Source organism: Numenius arquata, chromosome 20, assembly GCF_964106895.1.
Source record: "Numenius arquata chromosome 20, bNumArq3.hap1.1, whole genome shotgun sequence".
Classification (NCBI taxonomy): domain Eukaryota; kingdom Metazoa; phylum Chordata; class Aves; order Charadriiformes; family Scolopacidae; genus Numenius; species Numenius arquata.
The window spans coordinates 1,364,858-1,386,774 of NC_133595.1; the positions used below are offsets into that span (position 1 = coordinate 1,364,858).

At 51.2% G+C, this 21,917-nt stretch overlaps 2 protein-coding genes across 2 annotated transcripts; both read left to right on the plus strand.

Moving 5' to 3' along the window:
• Nucleotides 1–749: 749 nt before the first annotated feature.
• Nucleotides 750–6,893, plus strand: DDOST (dolichyl-diphosphooligosaccharide--protein glycosyltransferase non-catalytic subunit). The gene is made up of 11 exons (XM_074161697.1): nt 750–914; nt 1,886–1,996; nt 2,270–2,356; nt 2,731–2,834; nt 3,694–3,788; nt 4,536–4,629; nt 4,730–4,878; nt 5,765–5,912; nt 6,027–6,147; nt 6,238–6,344; nt 6,425–6,893. The coding sequence occupies exons 1-11, from the start codon at nt 776–778 to the stop codon at nt 6,572–6,574; spliced, it is 1,305 nt and encodes a 434-aa protein (XP_074017798.1). The 5' UTR covers nt 750–775; the 3' UTR covers nt 6,575–6,893.
• A 642-nt stretch (nt 6,894–7,535) lies between these two features.
• DDI2 (DNA damage inducible 1 homolog 2) lies at nt 7,536–20,562 on the plus strand. The gene is made up of 8 exons (XM_074161437.1): nt 7,536–7,726; nt 12,197–12,326; nt 13,404–13,634; nt 15,942–16,068; nt 18,148–18,275; nt 18,844–18,972; nt 19,747–19,850; nt 20,350–20,562. Exons 1-8 carry the CDS (start codon nt 7,589–7,591, stop codon nt 20,560–20,562), a joined length of 1,200 nt encoding a protein of 399 aa, XP_074017538.1. The 5' UTR covers nt 7,536–7,588.
• Nucleotides 20,563–21,917: the final 1,355 nt, after the last annotated feature.

Consider the following 21,917-nt stretch of genomic DNA (forward strand, 5'->3'; position numbering starts at 1 on the left):
CTATCGTTAAAATGTTATTAGTGACTGGTGGGGAAAGGCCTTAATTGTGTCCTCACCGATAACGGGGATTCTGCCCTTGAAAAGAACTCCTCATCGAGGGAGGCCAGTATTGCATCATCCTCCAGGAGGCACATGGAGCACGAGGACCTTGAAGACGGTACTAATCTACATCTTTTGAGAAATTTTAACCAACTTGGCAGGAAAGTGGAAATTTTTAGCGTCCTAAGCTGAACTACCTTCGCTATAATAGAAATCACGCCCGTAGGTCAAACGACCCTTTCCCGGGTGAAGACCCTTCTCCTGGGCGCGCACGGTAGCTGTAACTTGATGGTGTAACCGTCTGTAAATTACTAACCCATCAAATGCAGGTACTAATATTATAATTATGTAAAACGTGTATAAAAATCGCTGGAGAGCCCTGACAAGGGGCGATTTGTGGGAACCACCGGGCACTCAGCCTTGCACGCAACTCTTGAAATAAATAATCAGTGTCTCGTCCTGGCCTGTGAGCCTGGTTATTGCACTCCGGGGAGCGGAGCCCGCTCGGGGGCGGTCACAGACCGCCCGCCGCCGCCGCCTGGGCCCCGCCGCCATCTTCCCTCCTCCCTCAGCGGCTCTACGGTGGCCGCGCGGGGGTCACGCCGGCGTCCCGCTGATTGGCCAGCGGCGAGGAGCTGTCTGTCGGCGATTGGACGGCGTGGGCGCGGCGCCCGGCGCTGATTGGCTGCTGCGTTGCCCAAGCCGCTTCCGGGGAAGCTTGGCGCCGGCGAGCAAGATGGCGGCGGCCGCGCTCCGTCTGTGGTGGCTCCTGGCGGTGGTGGCGGCCGGGGCTGAGGGGGGCCCCCGCACCTTGGTGCTGCTGGAGAATGGCAACCTGCGCGACACTCATTCGCTCTTCTTCCGCAGCCTGGCGGGTAGGGCTCCGGGAGGCGGCTGGGGACTCCCGGCCGGGCTGAGGGAGGCGGCTAGGGATCCTCGGCCGGGCTCAGGGAGCAGATCGGGGTTCCCTGGGGAAGAGGGGGTTGTTTGGGATCCCCTGGTCAGACTGAGGGAGGAGGTTGAGATTCCCCGGGGGAGAGGGTGTCCCCTGGTCAGACTGAGGGAGCAGATCGGGGTTCCCTGGGGGAGAGAAAAGGGGTGGTTTGGGGTCCCCTGGCCGGGCTGGGCTAAGATGTTGGGGTTCGCTGGGGAAGAGAAGAGTGGTTAGGGTCCTTCGGCTGGGCTGAGGGAGAAGATCGGGATTCCCTGAGAAAGAGGGAGTGGGTTGGGGTCCCCTGACCAGGCTGAGGGAGGAGGTAGGGGTTCCCTGGAGGAGAAGGGGGTGTTTGGGGTCCCCTGGTCAGACTGAGGGAGCAGATTGGGGTTTCCTGGGGGAGAGGGAGGTGTTTGGTGTCTCCTGGCTGGGCTGAGGGAGCAGATGGGGGTTGTTCCCTCAGCTGTGCCTGTGTTTTGGGTCCCTTACAGCGTTGCTTCCCACTTGATGGGTGCCAATGGGGCATCCTTGAAACAAAAGGGCTCTTCGGGGGCATGAATCCCCATTGGTGTTACGTAGGGACAGCCCGGTGGTGCTCTTAGAAAGTCCCTTAGCTGCTTTTTCCAAAACACAGCTGTTTATTGGGGAAATAAAACTCAGGATCTTGATGCTGCTTTGCTGCTACATGTGTCGATTGTGGAAGTGACCTCAAGGATCATCTGGTCCAGCCTTTCTTGGCAAAAACCCAGTCTGGACAAGGTGGCCCAGCTCCCTGTCCTGCTGAATCTTAACAGTGTCTAAGGATGGGGAATCCACCACTTCCCTGGGGAGGTTATTCCAATGGCTGATTGTTCACATTGTCACTTGTTCAAATTGTCAATTCACGTTGTCACTTTTGTCTGGTGGCTGCAGACAGGGGCTTCGACCTCACCTTCCGGACAGCGGATGACGCGGGCCTGTCCCTGATAAAATACGGAGAATTTCTGTATGACAATTTGATCATCTTCTCGCCATCCATAGAAGGTAAATACAGGAGGGGAAAACTCAAGCGCTTTTGCAGCTTTGGTGGCGTTTTTGGAATGGATTTTCCAACTGATTTGTGAATTTTAAATAAATCCTGCCTTTCAGATGTTATTCTTTTTGTCTTGTACCCAGTAGCAAAATGCAGGTGTTTCCAAGCCTTTAATGGTGGCTCCTTCAGCCACAATAAAAATGCTTTGCTGTTTTGCTGTGGTTTAATTCTGCCGTGGCATTATTTCTGTCAACTAGTCATGAATTTCTGACGTGTGCTTTCAGATTTTGGTGGAAACATCAACGTGGAGACCATCACCGCTTTTATTGACGGCGGCGGCAGCGTCCTTGTCGCCGCCAGCTCGGACATTGGTAAGTACAAACGCTCGTCAGAGCAAATTAGCGCGTTTCAGCTGGTTCTTGTGACAGGCACATATACTGCTCACGCTCTGCAGTGAGCAAACAGTTTATTCATCCTTCTCTGAGTTCCTGTAACAAAAATGGTGAGAAAACAGTTTATGGTTGTGAACCTGGAGGTTTGTGCTGTGAGGAAATGGGTGATAAATAACCTTTATTGACATTTTGAGTGGCGATTTAGCTGGGGGAGGTTGTGATGCTCCTGGGGGTTTGGCTCGTAGAGGGCTGAGTGTGTGACTCTGAGCCGAATTTACTTTTAATTTGAATGCTGAGATTGTCATCACGTCCCCAACACACTGCGTAACGGGGAGTCCATTCTCTCCCTGCAGGCGACCCGCTGCGAGAGTTGGGCAGCGAGTGTGGCATCGAGTTTGATGAGGAACGGACAGCGGTCATCGACCACCACAACTACGATATATCCGACCCCGGCCAGGTAAACCGCTTTGCCTGCACGTTTTGTTAATGAGAATTTCGATGTGAAGGTTTAGGGATGAATCTTCTCTCCTTGTTTTCCCTTTTTTCTTCCATCTGTTCTCCATTTTCTCAGCTTCCTCCCAAGAAAGTCATAAATAATTCTGCTTGACAGCACGATAAACGCTGCAAAGCTCTGCAGGGTCGGGGGCACTGCCCTCAAATCCATCTTTCTGAGTTTCCTGGGTTTGATCTTTCAGACTTGAGTTTCCCATTGCCACTCCTGTGGCTCAGGGCAATCACACCGCGATTAGTGGCGGTTTTGAACCACTCGGAAGGGCTTTGGGGGCAATTTCACCTGCGGGTGAAGCGCGTCAGACACCAAGTGCGACGCTTCACGTGTGGGAAGGGAGACTTTCACTCCCGGAGATCCGTATAGAAATGTACATGCTTCTATGATATTTTTTTTTTTCCCCTTAGTGTCGTCCGGCACTTTAAAATTAAAACCCGTATTAAGGTCTGAAGTAAATATATTCTGCTAATTTTTATTTAAATTAAACTGTTGAAGCAGTATGTGGATGTTGTCCTAGTTTAAGGATGAAAGTTGCTAAATACGGGCAAGTAAAATACTGTGGGTATCACTGTCTTTATCAAAAGGTGATTTATGTTTCCGTATTTACCAGTATTAATTTAATTTCATCGTAATTAAATAAAAAAATGCGGGTTTCTAGGTTTTTAATTGAATTATAACATTCATCCAACAGCTGCTTGGTTTTAATTATCTGTAAAAACGATGTTAACTTTCAAATGGCAAGAGAAGCTGTTGGGTGCAGTTAGGAGTGACCGTCACCCCCTCAGACCGCTCTCTCCTTTCCTCCCAGCACACGCTCATTGTCGCGGACACCGAAAACCTCCTGAAGGCTCCCACCATTGTGGGGAAGGCGGCGCTGAACCCCATCCTTTTCCGAGGGGTTGGGTAAGTGGCCGGGGCGGGGGCTGTCGGTGGGGAAACCACGCAAAAAATACCGGTGTGGCTGCGAGGAGAGCGCAGGGTGAGCTGGCTGTGACCCTGCACGAGCAGTCCCTCTCGATTTCAGATAATGATTAAAAAAAAATAATCTCCTAAGAGGCTTAATTGTTCACTTAGCAATGTTTCCTTAACCTAAGTAGGAGAAGTTTGACTGTATATTTGACTATATATCTTGACTATATATTTTATATATAGTTTGACTCCGGGGAGACCTTATAATGGCCTTCCAGTACCTGAAAGAAGCTACAGGAGAGATGGGGAGGGACTCTGGATCAGGGAGGGGAGCCATAGGACGAGGAGGAAGGGTTTGACACTGGAAGAAGGGAGAGATCTCAGGGAAGAAATTCTTTGCTGTGAGGGTGGTGAGAGCCTGGCCCAGGTTGCCCAGAGAAGCTGTGGCTGCCCCATCCCTGGAGGGGTTCAAGGCCAGGTTGGAGGGGGCTTTGAGGGACCTGGTGTGGTGGGAGGTGTCCCTGCCCAGGGCGGGGGGTGGGACTGGGTGGGCTTTAAGGTCCCTTCCAACTCTAACCATTCTGTGGTGCTATGGTATCTTGAGGAAATACTTAATTTCGAGGTGTGGGGGGTTGCCTGGCCACCCCCAAAGGGTGAGGAGGTTCTTGTGGTTGTGTGTTCCTTGGGGTGTGGGGGTCCCGGGGGGGTCTGGGTGCTGCTCACTGCCCCTCTCCCCCCAAGGATGGTGGCTGACCCTGACAACCCGCTGGTGCTGGACATCCTGACGGGCTCTTCCACCTCCTACTCCTTCTTCCCAGATAAGCCCATTACTCAGGTACGCCCGGTTCCTTTTCCTCCTCCTTCGGGCTACACTTTTACAATCAAATCCCTCAAATTTCACAATGAAACACCCTTTGAAACTCGTTCCCTTTCAGTACCCACACGCGGTGGGGAAGAACACCCTCCTGATCGCGGGACTGCAGGCCCGGAACAACGCCCGCGTTGTTTTCAGCGGCTCCCTGGATTTCTTCAGCGATGCCTTCTTCAATTCCGCCGTGCAGAAAGCAACCCCGGGCTCCAAGAGGTACCTTGGCTTCCTGCTGGCCTCGGCAAGGAACATTTGGGGAGCTGTTTGAAGAAAATTCTGGGAAAAGGGCAAAACATATTCACATTACGGGGCAAACAGCAGAAATCTTAAGAATGAAGTTGGGGTTGACATGGTTTTTTGGCCTTGTGGAGCGAAGCGCTTTGGGAAGCAATTCCCTCCTTTACCCCTGGATAGCTTTTTGATGCTTTTATGTCTATTAACGGTTCGATTAATAGTGGCTAGTAGGTCGAGGGGAGTCATTCTCCCCCTCTACTCTGCACTGGTGAGGCCACAACTGGAATACTGCGTCCAGTTCTGGGCTCCCCAATTCAAGAGGGACAGGGAACTACTGGAAAGAGTCCAGCGAAGGGCAACGAGGATGATTCAAGGATTGGAGCATCTCCCTTATGAAGAAAGGCTGAGAGAGCTGGGGCTCTTTAGCCTGGAGAAGAGAAGGCTGAGGGGAGACCTTATCAATGCTTATAAGTATCTGAAGGGTGGGTTGAAGGAGGATGGAGCCGGACTCTTTTCAGTGGTTCCCAGTGAGAGGACGAGGGGCAACGGGCACAAGCTGGAACATGGGAAGTTTCACTCAAATATGAGGAGAAACTTCTTTCCGGTGAGGGTGCCAGAGCCCTGGAAGAGGCTGCCCAGGGAGGGTGTGGAGTCCCCTTCTCTGGAGATCTTCAAGCCCCGCCTGGATGCAGCCCTGAGTGATGTGCTCTGGGCAACCCTGCTTCAGCAGGGGAGTTGGACTAGATGATCTTTATGGTCCCTTCCAATTCTAAAAATTCAGTGAAATTCAGTGAAATTCAGATTTTTGACACGTGGTGTATTTTTTCGGTGGGGCTGCCGTGCTTTCTCAGCCTTCCTTGGTCCGTAGGTACTCGCAGACGGGTAATTACGAGCTGGCCGTGGCCCTGTCCCGCTGGGTGTTCAAGGAGGAGGGAGTGCTGCGGGTGGGAGCCGTGTCCCACCACCGCGTGGGGGAACTCGCGCCTCCCAACGCCTACACCGTCACCGACCTGGTGGTAAGGGCAGGGGCGGGGGTTGGGGATCAGGGGAGCTGAAAAAGGGATTTGGGGGGCGGAGGTTGGTTTTTAGGCCACCGCTCGTTAACGTCAGGCGTTGCGGGTGGGTTGCAGGAGTACAGCATCGTCATCGAAAAGCTTTCTGACGGCAAGTGGGTCCCCTTCGACGGAGACGACATTCAGCTGGAGTTCGTCCGCATCGATCCCTTCGTGAGGACCTTCCTGAAGAGGAACGGTGGGTTCCCCTCCCCACAACCCCCGTTTTGGGGCTGGTTTCGCTGCTCGGTGTCCTCGTGTCACCTGAACGTCGCCATCTCTTTCTCAGGTGGAAAATACAGCGTGCGGTTCAAGCTGCCGGACGTCTACGGGGTGTTTCAGTTCAAGGTGGATTATAACCGGCTGGGGTACACCCACCTCTACTCCTCTACCCAGGTAAGGGTGGTGGGACGAGACACCCCTGAGGGAAAGGTGCCCGGTGCCGGCCTCACGGGGCGTCTCTCTGCCCCCCCCAGGTCTCCGTGCGGCCCCTCCAGCACACCCAGTACGAACGTTTCATCCCCTCGGCCTACCCTTACTACGCCGGCGCCTTCTCCATGATGGTTGGACTCTTCATGTTCAGCATCGTCTTCCTGCACATGAAGGAGAAGGAGAAATCCGACTGAGCTCCCCCGGGAGTAGGAACAACCCCTTCCCCAGCACCACCGCTGGGGACCCCCCCTCCGTAACCGCGTGAGGACTGGTAGGTGCCAGAGACGCTGTGGATTTGCCGTTTGGTCTTTTTTTTAATTATTTTTACACGTTTTTTGGCGGGGGGGGGAGGGGATTAATAGGGAAGAAAATGAAATTGTGGGGAAGCGTCTGCAGACCCGGAGCCGTGACGTTGACGAGTCGGGGCTGTTTGTCTCCCCGCCCCGTCCTCGGGATGATTTTGGTTGGAGATTTCGATGCCTTTTCGAAATAAAAGTCTCGTTCCTCTCCTGGATGGAAGCGAAGTGAATTCACCGCCCTGGGGCCACCACCCCCAGCTTGGTGGCACCTGGAGGACACGTCCCTGCGTCACCCTGGCAGCTCGGGGTGTTCCTGGAGGGGCTGTGCGGGAACAGTCGGGTGGCGCCAAGAGGCAAAATGGGGAGTCTGGGGTGCGCGGAGGGACGTGGGGCACGCCAAAAACCACCCCGAGGGTGTCCCCAAAGGCACAGCGAGGAAGATGGGGCACCCCAAAAGCCACACTTGGCCCCAAAAAGCAAAGAAGTGGGTTCAGGGACACCCCAAAGGTCTCACCGAGGGCCTCGGAGCTCCCCAAAACGCACAGGGAGGGGTGGGGGGAGGACAAAGCAGCCGGAAGATGCGAGGCGGGTAAAACCGAGGGGTCGAAGGAGGATGGGGGACGGACGGAGCGACCGGCTTTTGGGGTGCGCGGGGGCCGTTTTGGGGTGAAATGGGGGAAATGGAAGGCTGCGGGGGCGAGGAACCCACGGGCTGAACGCGGGGAGGGGGCGCAGGCCCCGCCCCCGCTCCGCCCCCTCCCGCCAGGCTCCCCCATTGATTGGTCGAGCGGCTCTGATTGACGGCCGGCCCCCGGCCCGGCGGGGCGGGCGCTTTGCGACGGCGGCGCTTGACGGCGGCGGCGGCACTTGGCGGCGGCGGGGGCCGGTGGCGGAGGCGGCGGGTCGGCCATGCTGCTCACCGTGTTCTGCCTGCGCCGCGACCGCAGCGAGCTCACCTTCTCCCTCCAGGTGGACGCCGATTTCGAACTGCAGAACTTCCGCGCTCTCTGCGAGCTGGAGTCCGGTATCCCGGCGGCCGAGAGCCAGGTCAGGCCCTACCCGCCGACCGTGCCCCCTCCCTCCCCCCCCCCCCCCCATCCCGTGAGGAGCGGGGAGGGCACGGCCCTCACCCCCCGCCCCGGGGTTGGGGTCCCCTGGGCTGGAATCGGCTTTGTTCCCCCTTCAGCCCCTGGGGCCTCCGCCCCGCCGGCTCCCCGAGCTGGGGGGTTATTTTGGGGGGGCGACCTGTCGTTTTTTGGGGGAGAAACGCGTCCTTTTTCCCCTCAAGATCCTCCTCTTCCCCTCAGGAGAGTCCTCCGAGTCCCCGATGGCTCGATGTCTTACCGGGGTCCCTCCGGGAAAGACTCGGTCTCCTCCCGCCCTGGAGCTGAAAAGGAGAAGAAAATTGGGGGTTTTTTTATTGAGTTTTCAGAAGAATTTGGTGTTTAAATGGAGAAGGGCTTGGAACAGGAGTGGGAGAGCAGGAAAGGTGGTGGCCTGCGGTCCCCTCAGACCCCGAGGAATGAGGCTGAAACCTTCAGGAAAGGGTTTATTCAAATTCCTGCCCGTGTCTGGGGCGGAAAAGGGCAGATTGAGGCTTTTCTCCCCCTTTTTTTTTCCCCATACAGGCGTGGGGACCGAACTGCGCGTTTGCCTGGTTTCCCCCAGCAAAGAGACAAATTCGGGGCTCGCTCGTTGCCAACGTGCCAAAACACACGGCGTGGGGGCGGCTCTCGTCCGTCTGTCCGTCCGTCTGGGGTTTACTCACTGTTTTGGGTTCAGTCCCACTTTTCTTTTTTTCCCCTTTTCTTGCGATTTTTACCCGTTTATCAGCGGGGTGGCGCGTTGCAGGACAGGGCGATGTCAGCTCCTTTTCTCGGGGCGCTGCCCGCGCCTGGCAGAGTTTGAGGAGTTTTCTGGCGATGGCTTTTTCGCTTCCCGAGTCTGTTCCAAGTCGAAATTAATACAATATTTTTCCAGTCAAGCAAATATTAGTCAGTGATGGAAAAAGGGCTGAGCCGACAGCCCTCGGGGTGGATGTGTTCCCTCGCCGAGCAGGTTCCCCACGCCTCCCCCGCGGCGTTTTGCTTTACCTCTGCCCTCGGCGAGCCTTTTATGTGGGGACGAGGAGTTGGTTTGCAGGAGGAAACAGTCTCCAAAGCAGGGGGAGAAAAATCAAGGTGCGGGGTGGGTTTTCCTTTAGGGGGGAACAACTTGATTTTTTTTTTTTGGTAGGTAGAAAGAGAGAAACCACCTCAAATCCAGGTTCCCATCTGCTGCGCTCCAGCAAACCCCCCCGTTTGTTTCGCAGCCACCGGTGAAGCACCCCCATTCCCTGCTGGGAACGGGGACAACCTCTACGCGTGGGACTCTGCCAGCGCGTGGTGGCTCCGTAAACTCCTCGTCCTCACTTTGTCCCCCTTGTGTCAGGGTAACCCATCAGCTCTGGGTCTGTTTTGGGATAATGAGGGGGTCACAGACTTTTTTGCTTATGTTGTGCTGACAGTTCGGTCCTTTGCAGTGAAACTGCTGCGGAGTTTTGCCGTTTTTATGGGCCGCAGGTGACAGGGATCAGCGCTGCGCTTTTTGTAGCCACCTCTGCTTCCCTTCTGCTCGCCCATCTGCTGTTCGTGCATCATCTTGCTTCCTTGCTTTTAATGTGTTCTAGCCCTGTATTTATTGTTCCTTTCCCTCTTGTTTCTGCCCAGCGTTTGGGAAGTGTTTTGAGGACCTTCGGTGGGGAGAAATCTGAAAATGCAAGTTATTGGTGGTTTGTTGGGTAGAAGGATTTTGCGTGCTTAAACCACCCTCCGCAAATAGGCAGTGTTACATTTACCAAACTCGGTGCTTTACTACCGTTTTCTCCGTAACCGAAGCGCGTGTTGCGTTAAAAAGTGTCACGTTGGCGCAGGAGAGAGGGTGAATTTAATAGTCCTTGTGCAGGGCGGAGTGAAGCGCTGGGGTGTGTTACTCCCAGCCTTATTTTCTGCTGTTTTGGGGAATTCATTGCGGGCGCTGCAGCGTGGGGTGGAGGCGAGCGGGGGGCTGCGAGGTTTCTGAGGGACGGCGGCGGCCGCAAGACGGGGAGGGTGGCGTGAGATAACGGGGACCGGGCTGCGGTGATAAGAGGAGCTGGGTGAGGAGAGGGGAAATAATTGGGCTCGCTGCGGTTTCCTCCATGCGTTGAGGCAGTGGCTTTTCTGGAGAAGGGACAGGAAGGCTCTGGGAAGAACCGGGTTCCTCTGGCAGCACCATTTCTTTCCTTGGTTTCTCCTTCTTTCCTGTCCTTGGCTGTGCACGGGAGGATTTAACGCATTCAGTTTGAGTTAATTTACATTCACCGGTGGAATCTGGCACTCTGGATTGGGGTTCCTCGCTCCATAAGGAGGTTCTACCCTACGGCATCGTGCAAAATCCAGCCGTCGGGTGGTATCGGTGCCCGCATCTGGGCCCAGGTCACCTCCAGAAGAGCCCGTGTCGGTACCTGGACAGCCTTCTAAAATACCCTACAAACCAGATAATCAAAACACAACAAAATTAAATCAGTTTGTTTTAACAGTGGAGCTGAATGGGTCAAAAGCATCCTAAGGCGTGCCGCTAATGGATGTGGCGTGAGTGCCAGGCGCTTAATTCATTGTCTGAGGTGTTAAGGCCAAACGCTCATAAATCCAATCGCAGCAAGACGACAGAGGTAAAACCTCACTTAAACTGATTAACTTGTCTCTTCCAGAGTCTCTGCGCAGGGAAACTGCCATTTAAGATTTGGGCTTGCAGCTGGGATGTATTACGAGCTCGCTTTCTCTGCGGGCAGCGGCGTTATCGAGTCAGGCCGGGCGGGAGGCGTCCGGGAACGTGAGAGGATGCACTGGGACCCTTCCCATCACGCACTAACCTTAATTATGCCGGTAATGTCTCGCAAACCATCGGAGCAGAGACCGCGGGCCTTAATACAGCTTGGAAACGGACCCTCGTTTGCACCCAGTCTGGTGCAATAGCGCGTGGTTAATGAGAAGGTTGGAAGCTCGTGTTGGTTTCCCATTGCGTGTGTTTCCCTAATTCTGATGGTTCCGGTTGTTGTCGTACGTGGTTCTTGTTATTTTTGCTTTTTCTGTCTTGTCTTACTTTGGCACCGCCGCTCTTAGAGTGCATTAGTGGGATTCTCTGTAATATTTCTGAGTTGCTGCATTAAAGCAGTGAAAGCCTGTAGTGTCTTCCAGACCTTAAGACGTAATTGGTGTTTTTAGGATCTTCTTTTTGGATCTGCTACGTGCGATAGTATCGAGCAGAGCCGTAGCCCGTCCAGGCAAGGGCTGCAAAAGCTTCTCCCACGCGACTTTGCCAGTCCCGACCTGTGGGAAACCTGTTGTTGCCGAACCGGCCTTTTCCAGACCCAGAGAGACGCGGGTCTTGCTAAACGGGGTGGTAAACGTGAAATTCAATCCTATGCCCGACGGGTTTAGGCCGAGTTCTCCGGGGTTTCTCGCTTTGGACTCCTTCCAGGGGGTAGGACGCTGCTGAACTGATCTGTCTGGTCTCGTTGTCCTCCGACGGAGGCACAGAAACCTTCATGCTTAGCAGATACTGTTTCTGAGAAGTTTTGTTCCCATAAAGCATTTCTTTACTTTTTTTTTGTTTGTTTGTTTGTTTCCCTGTAATTCGGGACATCTGTAGGTATTACAGATCTAATGGTAACAGAAATGTTCCCATGGTGATTATTCATTTTTTATCTCAGTATGTTTTTCTGTTTAATCTTCAGACCCCGTGTTAAGTCAGGTTATCGTAATAGAGGAGGATGTGACTTTGTGTTTTATAGTCAAAAGAAATGAATTCTTCCTGCCACGGACTGACCGCAGGCTCGGGAGAGGTGTCTTTGGGTGCTGAGCCTTGGAGTCTGGATAGAGTTCCATCACTGAAGTAAACTGGAAATCACTGAGCTAATCATTGAGGTCCCTGTAAAACTGGTTCTTCTGGGGAAGCGTGTTGTGGGGAAAAGGCAGAGATGGTAGATATTGGACTGGATCATGCATGGATCTACCCCGGCGGACGCTGCCTGCACGTGTGCAGTCAGTCCCTGGTCAGTAGGTGCTGACTTGAGGGGAGATAACGCTGTAGAAGATGGTCGTGACTTGTGAAAACGTAGAGATTGGGTTTTGGGAACGTGTGGCAAACAGCCCCGCTGCGAGGCTGGCTTTCCTTTCAAAAGCCTGGCCTCTAATTAAGAGAGACCAGCCCTTCTCCGAGATGCTGGTTTTCGAGAAACCGTTGCTGGGTTTCGGTAAAACCAACCCTGTGTCATCATCCAACCGTTTACCCGTTGAGCTCTCTCCGTGCCTGAGGTGAAGGTGCCTTGGCAGGGCCTGCCTGTGGCGAGCATTGCACACCTTCCCTTCTGATGCTTGAGACGGGTCTGGAGGATTTACTGGGAACGCTTTCCTAAAAAAAAAATAAAAATAAAGAAAAGCAAGATGTCCGCTTTGTCACGCGTGGTGTTTTTCTCTGCGCTCTGTCCATGAACAGATAGTCTATGCGGAGCGGCCTCTGACCGACAACAACAGATCTTTGGCCTCCTATGGCTTGAAAGACGGGGACGTGGTGATTTTGCGACAGAAAGAGGCGGTAGAGCCGCGACCCTCCATCCGTTTCCCAGGTGAGAAAGGATTTGTGCCAACTTCTGCTCTGAGCATCCAAAAATCTCCATATTTATCAAACACCGACTCCGTCTCTTGTCAGTCTCCTTTAGCGCCTCGTTGGGCAAAATGCTTAGGAAGGAGAGTGATGAGGGATGAGGCAGGGACTTTTAAAATTGGCTAAAGGGCTAGTTATTTAATGGATTTTTTTTTTTTTAATTCTAAGGAAACGAATGCCATTTTGCTGTTCTTTTGGGGAAATACAGAGCAGGCGAGGAAGGTGACTGGTTCAGAACAGCAGTTTTTGTACAGGGTGTGATTTTTCATACGACCACCGCTTCCCTTCCCGCTCAGTGTAACGGCCCAATAATCTGCAGTCTGTGCAGCTCCAACACGTTAAAAGGCTGTTGCGGTGCACGCTGTCAGTCTGTACCGTGACAAACACCCGGAGAAGATGCATCTTGACAAACCCGGTTTACACAATCCTGCGTACACACGAGAAACTCCTCAGATAACATCTGAGCGGAGCCCTGCTCCTCTGTCCCGCCTTCTGCAGCGATTCCTAGCAATTCCCCCCCCCTAAAATATCTCTGGAAAAGCAGGTACTGCTGGCTGAGAAGGGCATGGGAGCGTTGCTCGAGGTCCTCGTCCTCCTGCCTCAGCTGGAGGATTGGTGCCTGCAATGCAGGGCTACAGAAATGGTACTTTCCCCCCTTCCCCCTGCTTTTTTTTTTTTTAATCAAAAAGATTCAGAAGAGCCTTGGAGACACTGGGTTTAGCCCTGCCATCCCTCCCTGGGATATTCCCGTTTGTGAAGCTGGAAATAACTAGTCTGCTTTTCACTAAGTGCATTTCAGGGGATAAAAAATGGGCCAGGTAGAAGGCTGGAGCAGTTAGAGCAGTACGAGCTGGCATTCCTAACCCACTAACCCAAGCGCGTGGCCGTGCTTCCGACACGAACCGCTGTTGGCGGAATCCAGTCTGATACTGTAGCATTAAGAGCAGCTCAATCTTCCCGCGGTTTTTCCACTGTGTTTTTCAAGCGGAATCGTAACCGTGAAGCGCCAACACCTCTGACTGGTTTTTTCCCCCTCCAGGTCTGCCGAGGATAGACTTCAGCAGCATCGCGGTTCCTGGGACATCCTCGCAGCAGCACCAGCCACCGGCGCAGCGTCTTCGCCCGTCGCCTCCCGATGCACCTTCGTTCCCTCAGGGTTTGGACAATCCGGCGCTGCTGCGGGAGATGCTGCTCGCCAATCCCCACGAGCTCTCCCTGCTGAAGGAGCGCAACCCCCCCTTGGCGGAGGCCTTGCTCAGTGGAGACCTGGGTACGTTGGGTTTTTAATCTGCGGGAGGGGGTTTTGAATCTGTTAGAGCCTTCCGCTAAAAGGCAGGCACTAACTGGGATATTCGCTGCCAACTCATCGATGGTGCTGGTAGAAGGGGCCACTTTGGAGTACGGAAGGCAGAGTTCCTCTCCTAACAAGACCGTTTCTGGCAAGTTGAGGGTATTTCTCCTGTTTGGCTTCTTTAATATCCTATATCCCCTACTTTGAAATATCGTATGCACAGACAAGTCGAGTTTCTGTGAACACAAGTGGCTCAGCTCCCGATTGTTGTGCAAAGACTCCCTGAATTCATGTTTTCCGATAACGGTGTTGCGTTTGCTGCATCCCAGAGCGCCCTGAGACTCCACAGAGCAGCGCGCCAAAACCAACCCTGTCCCTGATGCTTAGCTGTTACAGAAGCAGACAGCTGAGAGGGAAAGGAACATGTAAATGGTGTCTTTAGGGAGCTTTTCCAATAGAAATAGACATAAATGTTTCAGTCTGTTAATTTTGAAGGTGTTCACGTATTTTGGGCACAGTTGGAGTCTAATCCGTGTCCTTCCCTTCCTCTGCAGGACCAGCTGATGCTGGTCCCTCATTCCTCATGTGATGGAAGCTTTGAACTCTAATGTCCTTTCAGTATGAGAACAGGGTGGTGGTTTGGCCATCAGAGGATGTGCTTCTAAACATCTGCAAGTCCTTTAGTTAGGAAATACATCCTGTTGGGTTTGGGGAAATGAATGAAGAGGAGGAGCTTCTAGCAGGAGACCTCCTTCAAGGTTACATCCTAGTGATTTCTCTCTGTTAAAGGAAGCTAGAAAGGAACTCGCAAGGATATTGTTGGCCTGTTTCATTTTTAAATTTTACTTTAGCTCATATCCAGAGTTAAAACCGTGTCCTTTGCGCTGTCAAGCTTTTTCACACCTCTTGTGAGCGCTGCGTCCGTAGTGCAGTACGGACAGAGAACAGAGAAACTGTTCTATCACCTTGAGAAGACATGCTGCAGCGGGCAGAGGAAACGAGAGGTTAAGCCCAAGACACCCAGAACAGGCTCCTCTGCTGCTCTCTCTTGTCTCGCTGTGCGCATTAAACTTTGATTCGGGTGTGCATTTTTAGTCCCAAATGGCCGCAGTGGGGCTGTGGGAAGGAAGTGGGGTTTGATCTGGTTGTGTTCTCATCATTCTGTACAGCTGCTGTTGGATTTGGGCACGGATCCAGCCCAGCTCTGGCTCTGATGCCCAAATATACACATAGATACATGCCTTGTGACTGCACTGGATGCACCGCGAGCACTTTAGAAGGCACCTGCTACAAAACCAAACAAAAACAAATAAGAAAACATACCCGATGCCTTCCTGAACACGTAACTGCCTTTGAGCCAGGGAGCTTCTTCATGGGAGCTGCATTTCTGGAAGCAAATCCGCAACCTTCTGTGTTTACAGAGCTCAATTTATTGCCAGGTCCTTTTGGGAATGTGTGTGATCCGATCCAAGCAGTAAAAAAAAAAAATAAAAAAAAAATAGCCAGAGGCCATCCGAAACATGGGGATCTAAAAACTGGGTTCTTAAAATGTGTATAATGTCCCTGCCTTTGCCTGTGTTGCTGGGGTTTAAAGTAAGTTTTGTTGTTAGTCTTTTTATGTCTTACGGTTTTGCGCTTGCTCTTTGCTGGATCCTCAGACGGTTATTCTACGGGATTGCTGAGTGTAAAACATGGTAGATTTTGCAAGCTGCTGTTGTGGATGGGCCATCTCACTGAGAGCTGGGAAATCTTGCTCCTCTCTCTGTCTGAAGCTTTTTCAAAGCACACGTGCACCCAAGCTTCTCGTCTGAATTGTGCAAGTTCTGCAGTCCTGATTTCTGCTTCGGGTCTCACTTATCTGCTGCTTTTGCAGCTGGTTTTTTTTTGGAGTATTGTGCAGGCGATTCTTGCTGCAACAGAAGAATGAATTCCTGTTTTAGTGGCAGCTCTTTATTTTAAATCTTGTTGTCTTCATGGCTTTGCCATTTTTCTTCCATATAAAAATGTATGTGCGAGGAAACTGAGTTTGACTGTGCTGAGTCTGGGTAGCAGACCCAAGGAGAAAGAGCTCTGTCCCGTTGTTTTTCATCTCGGCAGGTTCCCAAGTTTGCCACCGATCCCTTGAGGTCTGTCCCTGCTGCCTTTAGATGAAGCGTTTGGTGCTGGTGCTGCTGAGCCTGTCTCTGAGCGCGTGCTGGCATGAAAAGGAGAGTTTGTTGTGCCAAAACTTGATTTGTAAGAGTCATTTCCAGTAAAAAGCATTTCTGTGTCTCCTTGTTACTGCAGAGAAATTCACCAGGGTGTTGCTGGAGCAACAGCAGGACCGAGCCCGGCGGGAGCAGGAGAGGATCCGACTCTATTCAGCTGACCCTTTTGATCTGGAGGCACAAGCCAAGATAGAAGAAGACATAAGGTAGAGAACCAAAGCTGCTTGTGGGCTCTGGAGGTTTTCGTGGTGCTTTTTTCCACAGGGTGCTTCCATCCATGATGCTTTTTCCATGGAGGATGCAAGGAGTGTGATTAGATACGGCCTTAAGATGCCTGCAGGGGAATGCTCTGAGCCACCTTTGTGTGTGGGAAGGTTGGGAATCAAGGGACACGTAGGCTTACCCCATCCTTTCCATGCCTCCAGCTGAGCCCAGACCACGAGGAGGCAGCGTGTGATGTTCCAGAGCTGTCCAAGCTGGTCTACTCTGAAGCGAGAGCACTTGTGGAAAGCACTTAGAGATCTTAGATCCTCCTGAGGGGTGGAACTCGGGTGCCTTGGGTGTGTTTTGAACCAGAGAACTGTGGTAGTCTCCAAGCGGAGCTCTCTGCACAGCAACGTGGCGCCGTTTCTCCCGGCTGCCTTTGAGATTTGGTTTTGCTTCCTGCTAATTGTTTTGTGTCTCTGACCGATTCCCGACTCTCAGCATCATCACTGCTGTCAGAAGAGATTTCTGTAGAAATACGTTCTGCTCGTCAGCGCTCGCTCCCTCTTGCTGTCTTCCAAATGTAATTGCATTGGGCTGAGGCTTGATTTCTTAAATTGAGTGATAAATCCTTGAGTCAGAACATGACTGGTGGGTTTTTTCCCTGATAAAGAAACATCCTTCTGATACAGGCTCATAGTTGGTCATAACCAAAATTAATTTGTTGTGTCGTTCTTGTATTACGACTGACAAGGTGTTGGTGCCAGATAAATGCTAGGTTTAGCCGTGCAGAAAAATAGATATTTGTAGATAGCAAAACACTGCTCGGAGGCACAGGAACGCTTTCCTTCTCCCACAGATGAGGGGACAGATAAATGCCATGTGTCCCAGGCTGTGTGGCTGTTGGGGAACAGTTTGGGCATCTGGCAGCCCCCAGATTTCACACCCCGCTTAGTTTCTCTGAGCTGCTTGCTTAATTAACTGTGCTCTGCCCAAGATTGATTGGAAACTATTGCAAGCATCATATTTTTTTCGAGACACGTCTCTGCCCTTCAGGTGTGTTTTAGGTGGAGAGGGTGTCAAGCACAGAGAAATCAATAATGGATTTGACAAGTAAAAAAAAAAAAAAAAAAAAAAGATTAACCCCTGTATATCCAATTTAAATAAAAAAAGACAGGAGAAGGTGTGGCTCAGTGTCAGGAGTATCTGAAGCGGGACAGGCTGGCAGTAGGGTCAGGTCTCAGGTGCCGTTGGCTGCTTTCCTTCCCCACCAAGAAACCACGTTTACCCCCTCTTGCTGTGGGAAGGCTACCACGGTACAGAAGATGAATCAGAGAGGAGCTTGGGGTTTTTCCTCTTCCCCTACTGAGGAGGAAAAATGAAATGGCATCAAAATCAGAAGCCCTTCTCCCTTTTTGGTAGATACAGCTATTTCGGATGCAGTCGCTACGGATACCCATCGCTTCCAAGATTAGTGTAGGGGCTGTGATGGGCTTCTTGAAGAGCGTTTCTTCTGGAAGCTTGAATTTGCACCAAGGGCTTGTGCTTGTGGTGATGTTCTTGCCACGGTTTTGATCACCTCCCTCCCTTCCTGTGTCTGGAAAGGGAAGATACCAGGGAAACCTTGGAGGATTTTAATGTTCAGCTGCCATGTGGGATTCCAGCATTGCAGCTACTGGCAACGTCTTCATGGTGTGCCCCTCAGTGCTTTATTTTAGAGTGAATAATAAATATGCAGGTTTTTGCTTGCAAATTCTCCAGGCTAACCCTGTGGTGACAGGTTTCTGTTGCAAACAGAAGGTCGTCTGATGCTCTAGTGTGAATTGGGCAAAGTGTGGGAAGGAGCAGTCTTTGTGACTGCTGGGGAGCAACTTGATGTCTCTGGATCATTAGTAGCGATCCCGCTGCTGAGAAGGCCGTGTTTAGCTAACGAAGCGGTCTTTGTTGTGGATTAAACATGCTGTGTGTAAGGTGAGCTGCAGCGGGTGGGCTTGCCAGGTTCGATTGTGAGTCGGAGGGATGCTTATGAGATCTGGCTGACGGAAGGTCTGATTTTTCTCTCTGTTCTCCGTTAAATTCAGGCAACAAAACATTGAAGAAAACATGACGATAGCGATGGAAGAGGCCCCCGAGAGTTTTGGGCAGGTGGTGATGCTGTACATTAACTGCAAAGTCAACGGACATCCAGTGAAAGCCTTTGTTGACTCAGGTGAATTGCCCCATTTTCATCTCTTTCTCTGCATCCTCCCTCACCGAGGGAGACAGGAAATGCTCCAGGAGTTTTGCCCCAAAATTCCATAATAAAGCACTGCATTACGAGGTTTTGAAGCACCTGATTAAAGCCTGAAAGCAGAGCAAACTGTTGTGAGAAGCAGCATGCACGAGTGCTCGAACACCCCGGATCAAGGCTCCTGTGAGAATTTCTGGGGCTGCGATGCCAGAGAGGTCACTGCCACACGTGTGTCTTATCTCATTTCACAGATGGGGGGGATTTTGCATGCCTTTAAGGCCGTGCTTCCCATCCACAGCCTTAAAGGGGAAGTACTTGGGGTTGTTCCAGCTCTACAGTAATATGTACTTTACCGTCAGCGCTGATCCGTGTGTAAACAGTCAGTTTTACGCAGTGGGATTCACGGGAAGCCTTTCTGCCCTAATGCAGTTGCTGGTGCCGTGTGGTTTGTCGGCTGCTGAGCGCAAGGTCTTCTTAAGCCCTTCCAGGAGAGAATTTGAATTTGTGATGAACTGTCAGGATTTAACACGAGTTCTCTTGCTGGTAGGTGCCCAGATGACCATCATGAGCCAAGCTTGCGCTGAAAGGTGCAACATAATGCGGCTGGTAGATCGGCGGTGGGCCGGCATCGCTAAAGGTGTGGGAACGCAGAAAATAATTGGGAGAGTGCACTTAGGTAAGTACTGGGATTCTTTGGGCAGCTTTAGCAGCAGTTTGACTGCGTTTCCCACAACCTTGGCACCGAGGAGTATCTGGTTTAATGCTATAATTGTGAGAAACTCCTACAGAGTAAAATAAAAGTGCATCTGCAATATCTTCGTCTCGGGCACAGTAGTCTGGCTTCTGTCTCATTTAATGTTTTTTTAAATGTAATTACCTTAATACTTTTAGGTGAGGGAGTCCTCAGCTCAGAGGATGTGTTCACTCTGGGTGCAAAAAACCAGGACTAATGTGAAATGGCAGGATCTTTCCTGTTTGGGGTGGGAGCGCTGGGCAGCAGGAGTTGCTCAGGAAAGGTTCCAATACAACGGAGTGTTCCGTGTCCCTTTGGGAAGAGAAGGCTCCCTGTGCTCTTGCGTGGGTTTTCTGGATGAGAGGAGATTGTCCTTAAGGCCTGAAAAATCGATTCTCTTCACTGTTGTTGCTTTTTAGACTTGTGCTCTAATGAGCCGTACGCAGCTTGTTGAGCTCGGAGGGTTACAGAAGCAGTACTTAAGGCTCTAAAGCAAGTCAGTTTTTAAAATAATTAACTTCTCGAGACCAAGGCAGGCCTGACAGTCCCCGGGGTTTGCACAGAGCTAGACTTTCTGTCACCCGAACAGTACGTCAGAGCTCTGGTTTCAGATATGCCCAGGTTTGTGCAGACCTTTCCCAGGGGATGGAAGAGCACAAAGTCGATCTGTTGCGCTGGAGCCTTGCGAGGTGGTAACTTCTCTCCCTTGCGTTTCAGCTCAGGTCCAGATTGAAGGGGATTTCCTGGCGTGCTCCTTTTCAATCCTCGAAGAGCAGCCCATGGACATGCTTCTGGGACTGGATATGCTTAAGAGGCATCAGGTATCAAAATCTCTTTTGAAACAGCTACTGGCTCTCCCAAGTGCTAAGTGCAACGTAAATGCCTTGCCTCTGAATTTATTGGGGTTTTTCTGAGGAGGGTTGATGGTGGATTATCTTCCAGCCAGTCAGGAAAGAAGTACATACGCTACATACATCATGGGTAGCTGTAGGGTTGTAGTACCTACACTACATACATCATGGGTAGCTGTAGGGTTGTAGTACCTACACTACATACATCATGGGTAGCTGTAGGGTGTCTGCCTGCTCCCTGAAGCTTTTTGCTCTGATCTAAGATGCTCGGAGCTTTCCAACTGAATGATTTATTACAAATCAAGTCACACGAGGCCCTTTGCTTATAGCTGGTGCTCTTGGCCCACTTTGCTTAGCTGCTGTGAGCTCTTCCTATTGAGAATGGATTGTTTAACCTTGTTTCTCCTTTTTCTCCGGGAATTGCTCTGACTCTTGTGCAGGCCCCTGATGTCTCGATGCTCTTTCGCAGTGTTCGATCGATCTCAAGAAGAATGTCCTCGTGATCGGCACAACTGGCTCGCAGACCACCTTCCTGCCGGAGGGTGAGCTGCCGGAGTGCGCCCGGCTGGCTTACGGGGCCGGGCGGGACGACGTGCGGCCGGAGGAGATCGCAGACCAGGAATTAGCAGAAGCAATACAGAAGTCCGTAGAGGAAGCAGGTACCAGGGAGAAGCTCAGTTGAAACATTAATCCCCATAATTTTCCTGCTGTGGGTCAGGATGTCTGTCGGCAGTCCCCCTTTTCAGCTCCTAGGAGATACACTCTAACACAGCACCAGCAAATAAATGGTGGAGAGAAAAGGGCTTTATTCTTGCTTTTGGCCCCTAACTGCACTTCTCTCGTCCTTTCTGTACAGCAGAATCTGCATGAAGGCATTCAGGTTGTTTGATTGATTGCTGTTTGATTTGGGCTCTCCTTGCAACTTCCTGCCCGCTCTGCTTTTCTTGGCCTTCCAAGGTGTGGAGATAAACGGTTGTCTCTGTCACCCGTCCACCTGGGTCGCGTTGTAGCGCCTGGGCAGGGACGTGGTTCAGTTGAGTGGTGTTTTAGCAGCTTTGTGGAGGCTTCCGCAAATCCTGTTCTTAATAGCTGCAGCGTATAAAAATAGAGGAGCTGCAGCAGTAAGTAACAAATCTCTGGACAAAAGTTCATGACAATTTTTAGAAATTAGTGCTATTTCAGCATTTTTTCCTTAGAGTGGTGCTTGTGCTCTCGGAAGGTGAATTGCTGCTCTTAGAGATTTGAAAAGCAGCAGCTGAATTCACATCCTAATGAGCATCATCAGTCTTAAATGTGATCTGCAAAGAGAATTTTCTCCCTCCCCATAGATTTGTTCCCTGTGCTTCTGGAATCCGCAAATAGCTGCGAAGTGTAGTGAACTGTGAACTGGAGATGCCAAAACAGCTGAAGGCTGAGCTATGAGCCAAACTGTCTGAAACTCAGCTTTTCTGTTTAACTCCTCCCTTAAAAGCATATGCTTTTGATTGAAGGAAAGCTTCGTTATTTTTTTCCCTCGCTATTACAGCGAAGCTGTGAATACCTCACAAAGGGTATTCCTTGGGCCTTCTCCAAAACTTTGAAAGATAACATTTTATATGCAAGTGTTTTATAGAGAGTTTTGAGTTTTACTCCTGATTTTTCCTCTGAAAGCACGCAGTAAGGTTCTGCTTCCCACACACGTGCAAAACTCTTTGCCAGGTCATGTTTAAGCTGATGAAGTTGACTTTAACATTTTTATTCCTAATTTTTTAAGACTCTAGCGTGCCCGTATTTAAAATTGGAGTGCGATAACCAGATTTAACCATATATATATATATATGTATATATATATATAACCACTTGTAATGCACTGAAGTTTTTCTTTAACACTTCCCAATTGCTGTTTGATAGTCCAATGAGTAAGCAGCGACTTTATGCAAATAACAAAGTTGTTTACATGAAAGGGAGCACGGGGCTGCACTTACTGGTCCCTTTGACCAATTTTCTTCCTTTCTAAGAATCTATAAGTTTTCCAGAGTGTTAAAACCCCGAGAGGAA

Bases quoted from the DNA above. Each gene is read 5' to 3' on its own strand.
- DDOST (XM_074161697.1), top strand. From the start codon at position 776: ATGGCGGCGGCCGCGCTCCGTCTGTGGTGGCTCCTGGCGGTGGTGGCG. The intron at 915-1,885 runs GTAGGGCTCCGG...TGGTGGCTGCAG, and splicing joins CTTCTTCCGCAGCCTGGCGG to ACAGGGGCTTCGACCTCACC. The intron at 2,835-3,693 runs GTAAACCGCTTT...CTTTCCTCCCAG, and splicing joins ATATATCCGACCCCGGCCAG to CACACGCTCATTGTCGCGGA.
- DDI2 (XM_074161437.1), top strand. From the start codon at position 7,589: ATGCTGCTCACCGTGTTCTGCCTGCGCCGCGACCGCAGCGAGCTCACC. The intron at 7,727-12,196 runs GTCAGGCCCTAC...GTCCATGAACAG, and splicing joins TCCCGGCGGCCGAGAGCCAG to ATAGTCTATGCGGAGCGGCC. The intron at 18,973-19,746 runs GTAAGTACTGGG...CTTGCGTTTCAG, and splicing joins AATTGGGAGAGTGCACTTAG to CTCAGGTCCAGATTGAAGGG.